Source organism: Ptychodera flava, chromosome 19 (genome assembly GCF_041260155.1).
Source record: "Ptychodera flava strain L36383 chromosome 19, AS_Pfla_20210202, whole genome shotgun sequence".
NCBI classification, from domain to species: Eukaryota; Metazoa; Hemichordata; class Enteropneusta; family Ptychoderidae; genus Ptychodera; species Ptychodera flava.
The window spans coordinates 23,967,518-23,985,640 of NC_091946.1; the positions used below are offsets into that span (position 1 = coordinate 23,967,518).

The 18,123-nt window shown below is 38.0% G+C and overlaps 1 protein-coding gene across 2 annotated transcripts in view; it reads left to right on the forward strand.

The window, feature by feature from the left end:
* LOC139118988 (neuronal acetylcholine receptor subunit alpha-7-like) overlaps positions 1 to 18,123 on the forward strand; it is a 69,322-nt gene that overhangs the window by 21,240 nt on the left and 29,959 nt on the right. For both annotated transcript variants that reach the window (XM_070682589.1, XM_070682591.1), the window contains exon 3: positions 16,724 to 16,768. In XM_070682589.1, coding sequence (XP_070538690.1) covers positions 16,724 to 16,768 — 45 coding nt within the window. The remainder of the gene's footprint in view (positions 1 to 16,723; positions 16,769 to 18,123) is intronic.

The window sequence follows — 18,123 nt, forward strand, 5'->3', positions numbered from 1 at the left end:
GCATTGGTAATGTATGTCATCTCTTCTCTGTTGTTTTGAATGAAAAACTAGTTTGGTATTACAAGATTGTTTCACATCAACTCAAACATGGGAGAAACAAAGGGATGGGGATATTTTAATTTTAGATTCGTGACGCTCACCTTTGTGTCTGACTAACTTGTAAGTCAACACTTGATTTAAACATGTACAAGTAAAGCGCCTGATTGCTCCTAGACGACCCGTTTTGTGTACTCGGTTAAAAAGAACGCACAATGACGCTTAATGTGAGCGCTTCAAAAATCGGCCGTGTCACGGCTAATCCTCGTCAAAATTCTGTCCTTAACTTACACTCCATGTTGCTTTTACTTCGCGAGCCGACCAGAAACACCGGAAATTACCTGTGAAACGGCTGGGTTCAGCCTCTTTTGTTAGCTTGTCAGGGATGTGAGTTACCCGCATCGCCGTCAATACGAGTTGCCATTTTTTTGCATCCCGAGCAGCGGCGGCAAATCGCGTTCAATGTGTCTTGATGAAGGGAGGATTCAGAAGCCGTTGCCGGGAGGAGCGGGTCACGGGGAGCAATTTGTCTCCTTTTTGTTGATATGATGAGCAATTGTGCAGGATGATCCCGGGGTTCGAACGAGACTTAAGACACTTTCCCACGAGTGGCTTCCTCCATGAAATATTCATGCTGACTTTTAATTCGAAGAGGCGGGTTATACACGAAGTTCCTTCTCGAAAGCTGTATGCGATGTTTACAGTGTCAAGCAAACGATACAATTGACACGAGCGGAATTTGTATGAAATCACATTTTGCCGAATTATTTTCTTTTGCACAGTTCGTCAATTGAATCGCTCTGCCATACAGGTATTGAGCACTAGTACTGTTTTACACTGTGAAGATTTGATTTCCGAGCTTTAAAGGATATATATATATATATATATATATATATATATATATATATATATATATATATTATATATATATATATATATATATATATATATATATTATATATTATATATATATATATATATATATATATATATATATATATATTATATATATATATATATATATATATTTATATATATATATATGAAATTTGCTTCGGGTGCTTACATATATGTATCCAGTTTGGTCAAACTGTTTGGAAATTTGACAAGAAAAAATTGTTTTCGTATCGGCACTTGAAGAATAACTCAGAACACTTGTTTAACAGGTTGGACTTATCTGTATTGATTATTGATAGCTTCTTTTTTAATATTTTTTTAATTTTATCAATAACAGAGACAAAGACTGGCAGAGACTGTTACAATAGTCTAAACCAAAGGCAAAAACCAAAAAATACTACAGATACTGCAAGGACAATACAGCCGTTTTCAGAATTAGAGCGCGAAGCCACTGCAGTGAACTGCAATTAAAACTGCTCACACTAATTAGTTTCAGCTGTAGCCAGCTGGCAAAGTCGACAACATTGTATGCCCCATGCAGACAGTTTGTCTGGGGAAGTTGAAATAAAAAAGATTTGTACATGGACCAGTGCACGGTAATGTTACATTGTATCTTAAACTTGAACACAGGGTGCCAATCGTAAACTCTCATTTACAACTCGAGCCCCAGACAGAGCTAGTTTTGCCTTTGTACAAGCAGACTTTTTGGTCTTTATCAAGTAACCTTGTTCAACACCAAAGTGGCCACGGCTACAGCTGTAAACTAATTAGTGTAAGCAGTTTTATTGCAGTTCACTGCAGTGGCTTCGCGCTCTAATTCTGAAAAGGGTTGTATTGAAAATGGATACATTCATTGTACAGAGCTGGTTTCATTTTCAGAGAGATAGGAGGAGCTATGCGGCAAATTCCTTCCATTTGTCTTTATAAATAGACACTGTGTTGAGATAAAAAATTCTAGTCTTTGTATTATTATTAATAGCTTCTCTGTTGGACAAAGATTGCATATATATAAATTATGTGATTGGTTGCGTCTCTCAGGGATAACACCGAGTCGTAACATTCACTGTGGTAATATGTTCGCCATTCTTGGACTCGGATAGGAAAAGTATCTCTCTTCATCTTATCTACATTAGTGTGTTGAAATACAGAGTATTAGCCTTGCAAACACAATACGTGGTATACAAAATGTAACGTTATTGTCGACAAATGAATTCTAGTCCGGACCAAAACTCTGTCGCCAACAAATAAATCGAACATTACACACATACAATATGTTTTTGCAAGTCGGATATTTATCCTATGAAGTAATTTTGGAAGTACAACAAGAAACAAATATTATGTAAATTCCGTCAAAATATGCACCTGAGTTAGGGACTCTAATTTTACATATATTTCCAAGTTTCTAACCCCAACCGCATGTCCCGGCATGCCATGGTCCTGTCTACGAGAGTTACATCTTGAGATTCTTTGCAGCGACTTTTTCTAACAGACACCGGCCGAGTTATCCTCAGCGCGTTTCATTTAAGGTAGTATGAACCTCGAAAGTGAAAGACTTAAAACTTTTGCTCTAATTTTCCTCAAGGAATATTTCAACAATTCTCCTTCAAAATCAGGAATAAGAAAGTCGGGGGTCACCGTGCAAATTTTGGTGCCAGAGAAACAAATAACCCAAGGTTTACCGACGATTAAAATTCAAAATGGCCGCCATCCCTGTGTTAACTCTATGGAGTAAAATACAATTTTCGAATTTCGAAAAATCTGAGAGCGGTGAAAAATGTTCTCACACCAAGAGTTTTAAAGTGGTAGATCAGAAAAGAATGGTAAAAGTTTGAGAGTCCGAATATCTGTCCCCAGGGCGCGTTCTACCTTAATAGAGGGACTTTGCGATGTGGCTTCCGTGCAGCGATTATCAAAATCTGCGCGACCTTTGACACATTTGGAATCAGTCCGTAATGTACTTGTTCAGCTGTTCCGAGGCTGTCGGGTAACATGTGTTCAATTTGGGGAGTTGGCGCTACAAACATGTAAAAAAGAGTTCATATATATCACCGAACGACAAATCGGGCTCGAAGTGAATAAACGGGTCAGGTCAGATTAAACGATTCGAAAATCGAGCAAACGATAGTGGCGTAGAGCGCCTGATTTGAGTCTGTGGCATTGAACTTCTTGTAAGTTTTAGGTTTCTTTCGACTGCCATTCAACACAATTTAACATGAGGTGTCTCTCATCGGAGGAAATGACAGGCAGAAAATACGGCGACCATAAAATGTTGCTCTATTTTGCAGAAATGACAGCTTCGACGAAAAGCTAGTAAATCATGGTTGTTTAGCCTGGCCGACAAAAGTCGTTGTCTCGCGCGTTTTCACAATCCCCTTCAAGCTTCTAACGTGTATGACAGATATGTCAGACTCCATCTCTAATGACTGATGTTTCCCCCTTCGGCGAACCGAAAAAATTTCGAGGTTTTTAACGAATTGAATGCGTGACAATGTGACATTGCTTTGCGAGAGCAGTGGGCGATGATTGTTCGGAGAGCTCGCCTTGTGAGTTATTATCGAGAAAATTGGTACAGGCATGACGATCGAATGCCATAATTATAATGTTGGTTTTCTCACTAACTAGATCAATTGAGAGGCATTTCAAAATCAAAATATGTTTTGCTGTAAAATTGTAGGTAATAGCTGCATCAACACACGTTATCTACAATGAACCGTGTTGGGCACGTCACCGAAATAATTTCGTCAGAGAGCAACGTAGCATGTCAGTGCGTTTTAGTGTTTAAGGTTGTTGCTGCTTGTCGTGGCATTGAAATATTTTTTTTCTACGCCGTTCGACCATCGAGTGAGGAAGAATGTTTCTGAAAATGTCATAACAGATCCAAAAGTTTGAGACACAAATTTTACTAGGTACGAAGTTCTGCTTGATACATATTAAGTCTATAAGTGTTTGTTTGTTTGTTTGGTCTATTTGAATTGTGTTTGTTCACTTTTGGCTTGACAACGGGTTAACATCAAGCGATGGCCTGTCCATAACACTGTGACATTTTACGACTCGGAAGCCCGCCGGCCATCATGGATGAAACCCGTACAAATTCATCCGAGCAATTAATATGAACGTACAGGTTCAATATGCATAACTATTTTTCCACTGTCTTCAATCTCCAAAATGCATTTTCTTACTGCATAAATCTGGCTTCTTCAATATTCCACGTTCACATGCGATCCCCTACCAGCGCAAATATCCCTTGAAGAAAAAAGAAGAAAGATTTGATTGACGGGTTTTTAATGTCATCTTCGTGAGCCGAGATTGTACAGCGGAGCGACGATAGCTGGCTTTCATTCTCCATGACGCTCGTTCTGATGTTCTGAATAATGGACAAAGCTATTGACGTCACGAGGGTGATCGACTTGAGTATCGTTGCACGACCTGCGCTTTAGAAAAGATTTGACCAAATAAAGTAATTCTAACTGATAGTAATGTATCTTGCCTAACATATTTCGCCTAATCTTGGCTCCTTAATTGAAGACTATATTGAACCGCGGTATTGTGTTTTTTCTTATATCCCAGAAGAAATGTACTTTTCAAATTATTAATGGGGGTTTCATTGAAGTCCAAATCCGATGAAAAATTTGTGTATAAGTTGTTTTTTAACGAAATCTTACCCGAGGCGATCGCGAATTAGATGAAAGGTTTCGGAAACAGAATCGACGCCGTTCAACAGGTTTTTTTGTTCAGAATTTTCAGATTTCATAATGTCTGTTTAGTCACTGTCTTTTGTCCACTATCTTAACTCCGTTAGCTGAAAGTTTTGATGTATTTTTCGATGATTTTGCTCTGTTTTATGAAATAATTGTTTAACATTATCTTCTATGCTTATAAAATCCACACTGAGATGTCCAGTATCTATCATGTCGATACAACTGGTGTTTGTGTCACAGTGTAGCGCCCTATGTTGTATTGTTGACGACTTCAATCTGGATAAGAATTTATTTGTCAAAAATAACATTGTATATCAACACAATATGTCGTGTTAGAGGGGCCAATTATCAATACTCCAACGTACTTGGGAGTAGAATAAGAAAATAAACTCATTTTAGAATGAAAATATCATGAAAAGTATCAGAAAACGGTATTGTTCCTGTAAAGGCACACCGGGTGTGCCGTGGTCAGCTGTTGCAGTGAAGATGGTCAGCTGTTGCAGCGGAGATAATTGTAATTTCACGCTGCCTTAAAAATCATCATGTGCGGTTCATAATCGACCAAACCCCTCGCGATAGCTGCCGTTGCCGAGTTGCTAATATCTAGCCAACTTTGTTAAACAAAACAAAATAGGTGTTTATTCGTCATACCTGCCTTGGTTGGCAGGGGATGTACCAAAAAGCCAGTCTACAATTTATTGTTGTACAATGGGTCTTTCATAGCTGTTAATGATGGCCTCATTTGACAGATATTTCCATCTTTTACACGGGACTGAGGACCGACAACAAGCATATGGAAATTCAATTATGCGGCTGAGCGTAGATTTTCCAGTCAATTTGCCGCCGCCCTTTCATCCGCATACAGAGTCCACCAAGCTTCTGTGATCTCAAATTACGGTCACAGACTCAGACAGAGTTACATAAAGCGTACATGTGAATAAGAACTAGTTCCCGCAGGGAGAAAAGTGTTTCAAAATTCTCCAGGTATTATGGCGAAATCGCATTCAGGTTTTTACACGTTCAGTCAACTAACCGTGACCAGAATTACAACAAGTCTGCGGCGCACGCGCACGTACCGAAATGACAACAACCTAACTTCTAACGCGACAGTAACGTGATATCCAATTACGATATTCTCTGTGTACAACATGTATGTATGTATGTATGTATGTATGTATGTATGTATGTATGTATGTATGTATGTATGTATGTATGTATGTATGTATGTATGTATGTATGTATGTATGTATGTATGTATGTATGTATGGATGGAGTGATGGATGTGATGGTGTGTGTGGATGGATGGAGGATGGATGATGGATGGATGGATGTATGGATAGATGATGGATGGAGGAGTATGTATGTACATGTATGTATGTATGTATGTATGTATGTATGTATGTATGTATGTATGTATGTATGTATGTATGTATGTATGTATGTATGTATGTATGTATGTATGTATGTATGTATGTATGTATGTTATGTATACATGTATACATGTGTGTATGTGTGTATGTCTGATAATGTGTATGTATGCATGCATGCATGTATTTATGATATATTATATATTAACCTGTGTAATGTATTATATTAACACTGTGTATGTATTTATGTATTCAGTCATGAAAAGTCGTTTCTTTTCATTGAAGTCAATTTTCTGTTTACTTCTCTGCGCCTTCTTATGATGTAGGAGATATTGTAAAGTTAAAGCACCGGCAGCTAATACTGTATCAGTTTGGGGAAAAAATGAAATTGGCAACAGGTAGAAAGGGCCATCGAGGAAAATATTCTACCCTCATTAACCCTTTACTAATAGCTTATATCACGATTCATATTCCTTTCATTTTAACACAATCATCGAGGACCCAAATGTAGGTGTATACATCCTGAGTTTATCATTCCAGCATCCCAGCTTATTAACGACCAAATGAATGCTTAGATCACAAGGGTATACCCCAAACCGCTACCATCCGCGCCTCTTCCCTTCACAATTATACATGGTTACTTAACCTCGATAACTGCCCCTTTTTAACGAAGGTAGACAGAAGTCTAGAATACACTCCCATAGGAAGGTATACGCGTCGTAAAAGCAGTTACTTTGGATGGCATTTCGTTTCTAAGAGCGGTTCTTGCTGGGCTGTTATATTTCTGGTTTTGTTCCGAAAAGTTCGCCTACAATCCATGCTAACACGGGTCGTGATAGAGTTCACTCTTTTCAATTAATTTTTCTTTCACCAGAAACTTACAGATCGCTGAAAAAAATAAGTCCTTCAGAGAAGAGTCAAATTCTTCATCGCAAATTTACTTTCAAAACGTTGCCGTTATATTAAAGATAGAAAGAACGATAAAGACACACCCACCTTTGTATTTTAGAATATGAGAACTGTTGCACTGTATTTTAAAGTATGTTTCAATGAAGAGAAGAGGGCCTTGGTCTGCGAGAATAATAACCTTGACTTAGACCCTACGGTGATACGAAAAAGGACTGATGTGTTACCGAATAACAACCAGCCCGCTTAGTCTTATACAGCTGCATCTGGACTGACATATCGATTGTGTCCTTGCGAGGGTTTATAAGGTATAAAGGAAGTGAAATATGGTTTAAGCTACAGGATCACATAAAAAAAAGTATATCTTCGAGTTAGAAGAGAAATCATGCTTCTAATCGTCATACTACAAAAATAGTTTAGCTAATGCTGCCCAGTAGAGAGCTACTTTCTCTAGACAAGAGTAATATACTTCCATGACAAACCCAAAATTAACATTTGAGCACTTTTCAGTCCGTTTTTCCCCACCAATATATCTTCGTCTACCCTTGCCGGCAGACGCTTTCGAAATTTTGTGATTTGTTTTCACAGATATGAATTATATCTGACTGACTGACTGTCTTTCAATTCTAAAACTTCGCGTAAGTTGTATTGAAAAAAAAGTTTCAATATTGATGAAATGCGTAAGTAGTTATCTATTAACTCCTGCTCAATCCACCGAATAGATTCACCATCCACATATATGAATTACCCTCGGCTACAAGGAACACAATACCTCCAGAACAACAATACTAATGGAAAAACCATTTCTTGCATTAGCGAGTTTTTTTTCCATCATGCATTTCTCCATGGTGCACGCTGTTTTTTACTGGAATGTTAACACTTAAGGGTCTTTTCTTAATAAATGATTTTCCCGCCTGATAAAGGTAAAAAAACCGTTGCCAACAGGAGCTGCCTCAATGCTTTCAAAGAAGAGCTTTCGACGAGGACACTGACTGATCTCTCTCGAGACTGGGCATGCCATTCATCGCCGCGAGACGAGCAACGTACTAAAACGGAAAATCCCGCGTTGCTAAGCTATTCGCCGCGAAAATGCTCTGAAATTGTAAAAAAAAAATCCCAAATAAATCATTTTAAAGTCAAAGTTTGACGGTCGTGTCTTCTAGTTTCGTACGTTTGCCGATGAACACAATAACATATCTGTAGTCAAGGGGGTCTGTTCTCTACGCAAGACCGAACTGAAGATTAGTTGAAGGCCGCAAAGTTAAACTAAACTTTAAACTGGAAAAAAAATCACCGAAGCAAGTTAAAATTACATTATCTGAAATTCCATTAGGACTGCTCGCTACTAAAAGCTCCGTTGATGTTGCTTGATATTTTATCATTTGTGTTCTGCTGGTAAAATACCGTTCTTGTTCTGGACCGATAGTCATACTATAGGCTGAAGAAGAATAAACTAACTCGTTTTCTAGAACAAAAAATATTATCAAACATCACAGCCAATAATCCCTTCAAAAAGTACATACAGAACGACAAAGGAACATATTCGCTGACTATAATTTCCTAAATGAAGTTGAAACGGTTTGGTAAATAAGCGGTCGGGCAACGCGCTATCATAATTTATCGTCACCTGTTTACAAATCATGATTTTTACCCGACTTAAAGGTGACCTTTGACCTGTGTGACGTTTTGAGATTTCAAGCCGAAATTCTATACAGCCTTTTCTGACAAGTCACCCAGAGAAAGTAAATATTTACAGATGCCCCGCTTCAAGCTGTTACTGCATGGGAAGAATTCCGAAATCGGAATTCGCTACTTAGGTCAAAGTTCAAACGCTGTATTGATTGTACTCGAACTTGTATTCAAGTACAACGCTAACGAACGTAAAAGTGACACTACGACTTCAGGACTGCGCAATTAATTTAACGTAATCAAGATTTATTGCGCTTCAATAAAAAGGACTATGTACTGCTACATATGGCTCATGTTTGTGCTAAATGGAATTTACAGAATCTTTTCGTATGTCGTATATGTTTATGAGGCGGATGAACATGAACGAATTACGGCAGGGTTAACGTGCACTGCGCAGGCTCCAATTTAGTCTGGTTAAAAGCAGAATATATTCTCACAAATCTAACATAGAATAGGAAAATACAAAATGCTGCAATTCATTTTATTTGAAATATATCCCCACTTCAAATTATTCTCATATGGACATTCTAATGGTAGATATATTAGAAAAATAAAAACTACGTAAAATTTGATAATTGTGAGCTCAATCATCACATGAAGGTAATATGTTTGTCTTTGACTGATTTTTAGAATATGCCATTCATTTTATAGACTCTTATTTTTGACTCCTGGAGTTCAATACCGTCACTAATTCACGGCCAAAAACACCCTACGGTGTCTGATGATACGTGCCTTCTGTTTGTGTTAGAAGACATACTCAAACATTCTTTCGCTATGAGTGGCGATTGGCACACAAGGTCTCAATCATCACTTTGTGTTGTTGTTGTCGCACAACAACGTGACCATTTTTTGAAATCCTTCAGTCGATAGTAACCTCTTGAATCACACCGGCAAACCGCGTTGCAAGCTTATCAACTATAAGTGGTTTTACTAGACCCGTTTCATCTATTTTTCGTGTTTCATTGGATCATTTAGATAAAATTAGTATGCAAATCGAACTAAAAACAACCGTAGTTTGGGTATCCTAACTATCCTGGTAGAAAACCACGCCATTCCGAAAAGTTTTTCTTCATTCACGATTAAAGCTTGCGAGATCAAAATAAATATTCAAAATCACGCGAGATTTTAATGACGTCATGCATCCAAAATGGCCGCTTGCAGATCAGCTAGACGTACTCAACAGGTGAAAAAAAACGCAGCCAACTTTCCGAAATATGCCTTATATAGATGTTTACTCATTATCCAACGTCTGAAATTCATGTAACAGGAAACACGCATACTTTAATTCGTACATTTCTTATTTATTTATCTGCCAATTGCAACATATAACAAAACTTGATGATATTTTTTTAATTCAGAGAAGTCGATCGGGATGGTGGGGGGGGGGGGGTGAGTGTTGACAATTATATTTTCCCTCTTGCTATACCTAAAAGCGGAAGAACGCCTCGAAAGTGAACCATGTTACAGAAAACTTGGTGCAGTGAATAATGGGATATGAAATGAAAGTGACTCCACTTCAAGTTTCCTTCTGAGGAAAAGTCAAGCTGGTTGACGCAAGAAACATATCGCCAGACATCGCCTAGATGTTAACCTTCGTATTCCTTCACTATTGAATATACAAGCTGACCTTTGGTTTTCTCCAATATTGACAAAGTACAATCGACTCAAGTAACGGCCGTTGACGATTGAAGCGATGTGAATTGATTTCTTTCATTTCAACTCTATTTGCTGTTAACATCTTTCCTAGAACGGGATCATCAATTATATAGCACGCAGACGCCAATGGTGGAGACGTGCACTTACATCACGATGCATGCTCTTGTGTGTAGTCGAAGAATATCGTTCTCCCGCCTTTTTTCTTGATAAAGTTCTTTGGAAATCTGTCGCGTGACTTTGTGTGATGCCATAGCAAGATGTGTTATGAAACTGAACGGTTCGGCGAGAACGGTGTTTGTCGACTTCACTGCCCATTCGGTGAAGCCAGCTCGCCAAACTACAGGCGACCATTTTTTATGGTACGATGACTTTAAGAAATTTACTCGTTCACAGTCAAGAAATGTTTGAAATAAAGAAACATTTTAGTGCCTTTCATAAAATACCAGTTATCATGCTTTTGTAGGTGGATAGTGTCTGTTTGACTGCTATAAATGTGATCGTAATTCTATGTGTATTCTTTGATACACTTTTCCCGCATTTTTCTACATGTTTCCGAATGTCAACGCTTTCGGCTTTTGCTTTGAGATCTCAAAAATAGAAACCAGTGATGTGGAACATCTAACATCATACTAAAAACCGTCCCGCAATTTCCGTCGTGTTGTGATCAAATGGTAATTGCTCAGACTTGCAACACCGTCTGTAAGTTAAGGAAGACATGTAAGATGTAAGCGTATTTTTCAATTGCCCTTTTCCTTAGCAACATGTATAAATATCCACTCATACACGTACATACATACATACATACATACATACATACATACATACATACATACATACATACATACATACATACATACATACATACATACATACATACATACATACATACATACATACATACATACATACATACATACATACATACATACATACATACATACATACATACATACATACATACATACATACATATACATACATACACACATACATATACATACATACATACATACATACATACATACATACATACATACATACATACATACATACATACATACATACATACACATACATACATACATACATACATACATACATACATACATACATACATACATACATACATACATACATGCATGCATACGTACATACATACATACATACATACATACATACATACATACATACATACATACATACATACATACATATTGCATAAAATATTATATATATATATATATATATATATATATATATATATATATAATATGACAAATATCCATTGTCGATTATATCATTAACACTTGTCCAGATATATATATATATATATATATAATATATATATATATATACAAATGTGTATCGTCTATTATATCATTAACACTATATTGGATTTTCTATGCATATGGATGTTGCACTCCGGATCAAACCATCGCAATATCGCAGGTGTTCGCATTTTCCTGGTTAAGCTGTCATGCGTTGTCTGAGAATGGAAAATCGGTATCGATCTCGACTTGGGAATTTCTAAGGCGTCGGAATTTTAACTCTAGACAAGTCGATATTTTCCTGATTTTAAATTCAATGTCATCGGCAAAGTCCGCTAATTAAACGTTATCAGGGGTCGAGGGCTTCTCATGGTCATGGGTCAAGCAGTGTAGATTGTACCGTAGTTTCTCAAATCTTCCCATGTGCTCAGCTCTGTGTCACGTTTTCGACCTTTTGCCTGCAATTGAGGGGGAAAATGGAAATTCATGAAATCAAAAGACAAGTTTTGCATACCGTCAAATGGATGTGAAAGTGGAAGCTTTGGTTATCATGGGTTCTAGCGTATAAACGTTAAGAAATCTTTGAATTTTATTAAAATTTATTTTCACTACATCACAATTGTAGCATTTAATTATTGCGATGCTCGTCATAAAATCCTCGATATATTCGATGATATGGATAACTGAAGTGACGATTAGACTACGGTTTGCATAAGCAGTGTAGTTGAATAATATGTTTCGAAATTGCATGTTAAACCATAAATATTTGATGAGAAAGGGCTAATCAATTTTTATTATGATGAAAAAAATGCTATCGAAGTTTGTAAACAATACGTGTGGAGGATGAGCCACTTTAATACTTGTTTGTTTCGTTAAAATGCCAAAAATAATGTGTTCTTATCGATTTTCTAGATTTTCTCTCCAAAACACTTTTAGCTGCATTTCTCTAACTCCCGCAAAAGTTTTTTCTTGATTATGATCGGTCACGTTTACCTGTTTATCGTCATTCCTAGGGGGTATTGGTTAAATAATAGTTTAAAGGGCCGGTAGCCATAACTTCTGATAAATCAGATTTTCATCCACTATTTTCGTTCTTATTTGTCGGTTACAGTTTCATGTCTTAACCCCCAAATCACAGTATTAAGCGTGTCAACTTAGCTTGCACATGTGTAGACATATTGATGTCGTTGGCCAGTCCTCCCTGCATGGTCTCGATTAGAATTCTACCGTGAACAATATCAGTGCATTCTACGTGTAAGCTCAATAGTTGGGGTTTTCTTGGGATATTTTAAACAAGTAAAATATTGAAAAAAATCATAAAAAGTTACAGCTACTGGCCTCTGGAGGGCACATCAAGTCTCTATTTGGCATTTTTTATGGTTTTTATTAATGGGTACTCTAATTTAACCTATCATTTCTAGTTCCTTCAGAAATGCGACCTTTGGTCTACGGTCTAACAGATACAAGATGGCCGCGCATACTAAAAACAACGAATCATAATGCTTGTACGTGAGGGTTAAAAAAAGTGATGTTGTGTTCGCATACACACGCAGCAAACTGGCGGTGACAAAACCATTTCCATAACTTAAGTCCAATGAACGGATGTATTGTAAAACAATACGTGTTGACCCTTCTAAAGAATCTGTTTTCCTCGGGGGCTGGCATTTTTCTTTGAAGCTACATCTGTCAAGCTCCATCAGTTATGAATTCTGCACATGACGAAAATAGTGATGTTTGTAATCGCAGGAATTTCTTGTCCACGCAAGAGCGCCCTTGGAGCCGAACAAATATTGCTCTAAAACGAAAAATGAAAATCACCGAAGCAAGTTGAAATTGTATTTATAAGTCTGGAACTTTTAGGGTAGCTACATAAAGCTCCTTTAGCTGTAATATCATGCCAAAGCTGGCTCAATAATCAAATCCTTTCAAGGTAAAGCATTACCAGCTCCGTTGTACATTTATTATTTACAACGTTACGTTGGACCGTCCAGAAGCACTAATGCTAAGTGGTGGTACTGATAATGGGTATTGCATTCTGTATAAATAATAGTTTGTTGTTCTACTTGCAAAGTCTTGTCCAGACGAATAGTGTTCAAATTTCCATACAGTGTGTGCGTATGTACAATTTGAAATATTACTATTGCTGAAAAGTGACATCTAGTCGAGACCATAATTGTTCTGGTCAACAATAGCATCGCGTATTGTTGTGCTTTGCGTCGGCGAGACAAATACTTTGTATTCCATCATACTGCAAGGTAGAACGCGCTTCAGGGACAGATATTCGGACTCTCACATTTTTACAATTCGTTTCTAATCAACCTGTTATTGGAGCTCGTTTTAAAGCTCTTGGTGTAAGAAAAATGTCTCCCGTCTTAATTTTTCGAAAATCGAAAATTTAATTTTCTCCATAGAGTTAACACAGGAGTGGCGGCCATTTTGAATTTCAAATATCGGTAAATGTTGGGTGATTTGTTTGTCCAGGACCAAACTTGATTTTTATCCTTGATTTGGTAAGAGAAATGGTAGAAAGTTTCGTTGAGGAAAGTTTGAGCAAAAGTTTAAGTCTTTACCTTCCGAGGCGCGTACTACCTTAAGGAGAGGAATTAGAAAATTTTATTGCTTTTGGGAGTTGTAAATTGTATCAAAAGTTACAGCTATTGCCCTGTTACTGAGGCGTTTGCTCGAAGTTGATTCAGAAAGGAATGGCGTTTGACTGCAATATTAACCACAAACAGTTCACCAACGTAGTAAAATTAATGCTGCTGCCGGCAATCAGCTATAACACAGAGAATGCAGTACATATCCGATTATTCCCCGTAAGAGGTGACGTCATCATATGCCCCGTGAACCTGTGGTGCGTATGCACCGATGCTTTGTGTTGGAACTTAATAACCATGGAGGCCAGTCTACTCAGTTTGTCCTTTGTTCTCTCATTACAAAACGTTTCTTGGGTATTGGTGTCTCTTACTCGACCTTGAAGATAAGTGATGCAGAATTTAATACCCTGACCAATTTCAGAGTTCAACGTCATCATTTTTGTGTGAAGTTACCGAGGCGAGAATGTCGCTTGCGCGTGTGCATGTCATCGAAGGCGGCTGATACTGTTTTGGTTGATATTACTGATATTTGGTTGATATTACTCAAAGTGAGTCGGTGGAATATCCTGTTCGAGGTCAAACTTCGTTGCTCAGCGAGACAGTTATCCAACAACCAGGTTTCACTTTCGCAAGCAGCGTTTCAGGGAATCCACGAGATTAACGCAAGCAGTGAACGCTATCCCCCGATAAGAGAGTGCTACCTGTACGGCCGGTAGCGTCGTTGATAGAATGCCGATTGTTTCATGGCCGAGTAGAATGATAACACTCAATTGAAATAGGGGTAATTATCTGGACCCACTTCTAGCTTTGGGGGTTAATTGAGGAGGATGCTGACAAGCAAATCGATAGACGCGCTAGTTTTTAATCGAATGAGTAAAAAAAATGTCTATCAATTCTGAGGGTATCTACTTACAAGGCTGCTCAGTAGTTAGTGACTTCAGTGATCGATATTGTAAACTGAGCGTGATATCGTTCGTTCCCAATGGCCGACTCGCCCATCAAAAGGCGGAAACGGCTTAAGTTGATTTCTAGCGCAAATTGCATCGGCCGTGAATACAAGCCGTGTGCAGCTTGCATGTGGATGTAACTATACACAGCTTGCATGTGGATGTAGCTATACACGGTAAACACCCTTCACGAGATTGAGTTAACCCTTTGAATGCTGTTCCCCACCAACTTGAAAATTTCAGTACAACTTTTTACCAATTTTTATGAATTTTTCAGTGATTTTTCTGATAATTTTGGACCAAAGGTACATTACATTTCATTTGCTACAGCTTTTTATCAAAATTTTGGCGAAAATCTTTTTTGTAGCCGGACTCTCTTTTATATGCAAACGACGAAGATCCTTCGGCGGAATGGTTTAGAAGCTGTGGAGAGCTAACGAGAAACGGAAAAAATTTACTGGGGTATATATATAGGTGACACAATTGACTTTGGCGCTCAAAAGGTAAAGCTGATTTTTGAATTGGCCATTATCACGAGGTCTGACGTCAATCCTGAATTCCCTTTCAAAGCGCTATTATGCCTGTGTACCTCTGCACTGTTTTGTTCTTTCTTGGCTTAAACCAAAACAAAGGAATAACATAGGTGCACTGTCGCAAGGATACTTGAGATTTTATAGTCCTCACAAAATTCAGTCTCACGCCAGCTCGGCCAAACATTTCTGGCGCATGCGCAAACTTTAAATTATTAATTGCGCCACGAGCCGTTCGTCTCAATCTCATGTTACACGGAGACGAAGTCACAGAGGTGATACAATCAGGCAAATTACGTGAATGTCAAAAAGCGAAACCCCTTATTATCGTGATGGAATATGAAAAACCCTAGGAATATCAAGTTGTAACATTTTTGTAAGCTCTCGCGGTATAGATATTTTACTGTGAGTAGTCTGTCTAATTTTGCAAGGCGAGTGCGTGCACTGAATTGTTCATGCGGACCCTGTGAAGAAGCACACACACACAAGCTTAACATTTTCTAGACTTTCAAATTTGCAAACAAACTAACACTCTATGCAATAACATGCATTTCAACGAAGACACGTAAATACAATTTGCGCGTGTCTGTTCATGCCTTTTTACAAGGCTCCATAACGGCTAACAAATCCCCGGGCCCATTTTTGCAATCCCATCATGTCGTAGCCTCGATCCGTTTCTCGTTAGCTCTCCACAGCTTAAAAACCATTCCGCCGAAGGATCTTCGTCGTTTGCATATAAAAGAGAGTCCGGCTACAATCCCTCCCCTCCCCCCAAATTCTGCAAGAAACACCCTCAGGATATTTCGTCATTGGGTAGGCAGCGTTGAAAGTTGTATTTGATTGTTTGCTTTTTATTTTCTCAAGAGAGTGTATAGTGTCACTGCGAGGCAAACAAATCACGAGTTTCTTCGACAAATTGTAGAATCTGCCGTGAGACTGCTTGTCTCGCAAGACACCTTGAAAATGTCAACAGCCTATATATAAAAATAACGCATATTCAAAACAACGCTCCCACCGGAGAACAACTGGTTGATGTTTACTTTATACCACAGTATGGACGAGAGCTGCGCTATTACACAGGGGGATGCTTTTTTGACAAATCATTAATTTTATATTCCCTCATTTTTTTCAGGACGAAAAATTCCAAATTTTGACGACAACAGTCTGGATAACGCAGGTAAGTGAATGCTAGACACCCCCTCCCTCTCCATCACGTTCTTGGGTCGTATTACGGGAGAGGACACGCTCAGTATATCCGGATTGCGGTAGTTAAACGCCGGAAGGAGGGGTTAGGAAATAAAGACTGTACGCTAAATCCCCCTCTCTCTGTCTATATTTGCGTTTAAAGAGCGTTTTTGTTCCGTTAGCTGTTTGCTGGCTTTACACGACTTAAAAAGCTATCAGAGGGGGTTTAATACGACGCACTGCCGAGCAATAGGCAACGCGTTATTCGCTTATCAGATCAGAGGCAATATTCCTAGTTAATGGGTCGTGTAAGTTGAATTTCCTTATGTCAATACCGTTTCCATTAACCGTATTCCAGGGCTTGACTTCTCGACTTTTCTGCTAACAAGGGGGATGAGCGCAGAATACCCAGCGAGACGCTCTACTTAAAGCGCTTACCCGGCACGTACCAATACAATCGGTATTAATTTGAAGACCAGTGCGCCTCCTCAACTTCACTGTCAATTGTCTGTTTGCATTCTTTATGGAAAAGATCACAAACGAGGGTCTATAGACATGTTGTAATCGCTTTGATGGATAGCTGGATGGATTGATTTACGAGTCTGATTAAAAAAGGCATCCAATTACGTACAATTCAAGCGGGTTGGAGACAAGGGCAAAATATATTGTTGCACTACAGCGGTTTCGATTTCAATCGCCAACAATCAGTCAATTGAGTTAGAATAGTTTAAGATTGACCTAGAAAACAGTTCAGTGGCTTAACTTTGCCCTTTTTCGCAGTTTCAAAACTTACACTTTGTAATGAGTGACTTCTATATTTAAAGGGACATATATTAGCTGTAACTGTTGACTAATTTTTCACTACTCGTATCAACGTATTTCAATGTATCAACTACAGAATTTAACTATAATCCGATCATCATGGCCAATGCCCGGTGTCCTACTTGCCAACACGGCCTGTATATGTGAAATGACTATTGTTATTGTTGATAAATGTATTCTAGTCCGGACCTGAATACAAAATTTAAACAATAACAATGTAGATTATACTCATATAGGGTATATTTATGAGCTAAATATTAGGAATTTCTCCATGGTTCAGGGATTCAAACCAGAAAGTGCAGATGATACACAGAAATAAACAAAATAAAAAGTCACCAAAGTTACAGATAATGGATCTTTAACAACCCATCGTATTGTTTATCATCTCTGTGTCACTTTGCTCTTGTTCGTTTTCATTTGTCTTCGTTTCAGTTTTTGTAATGGTGTGAAATATCTTATCCGAATATTTATTATTTCTTTCATAAACACCTATGTGAGAGGCTTGTTGATCAATTAATAAATAGA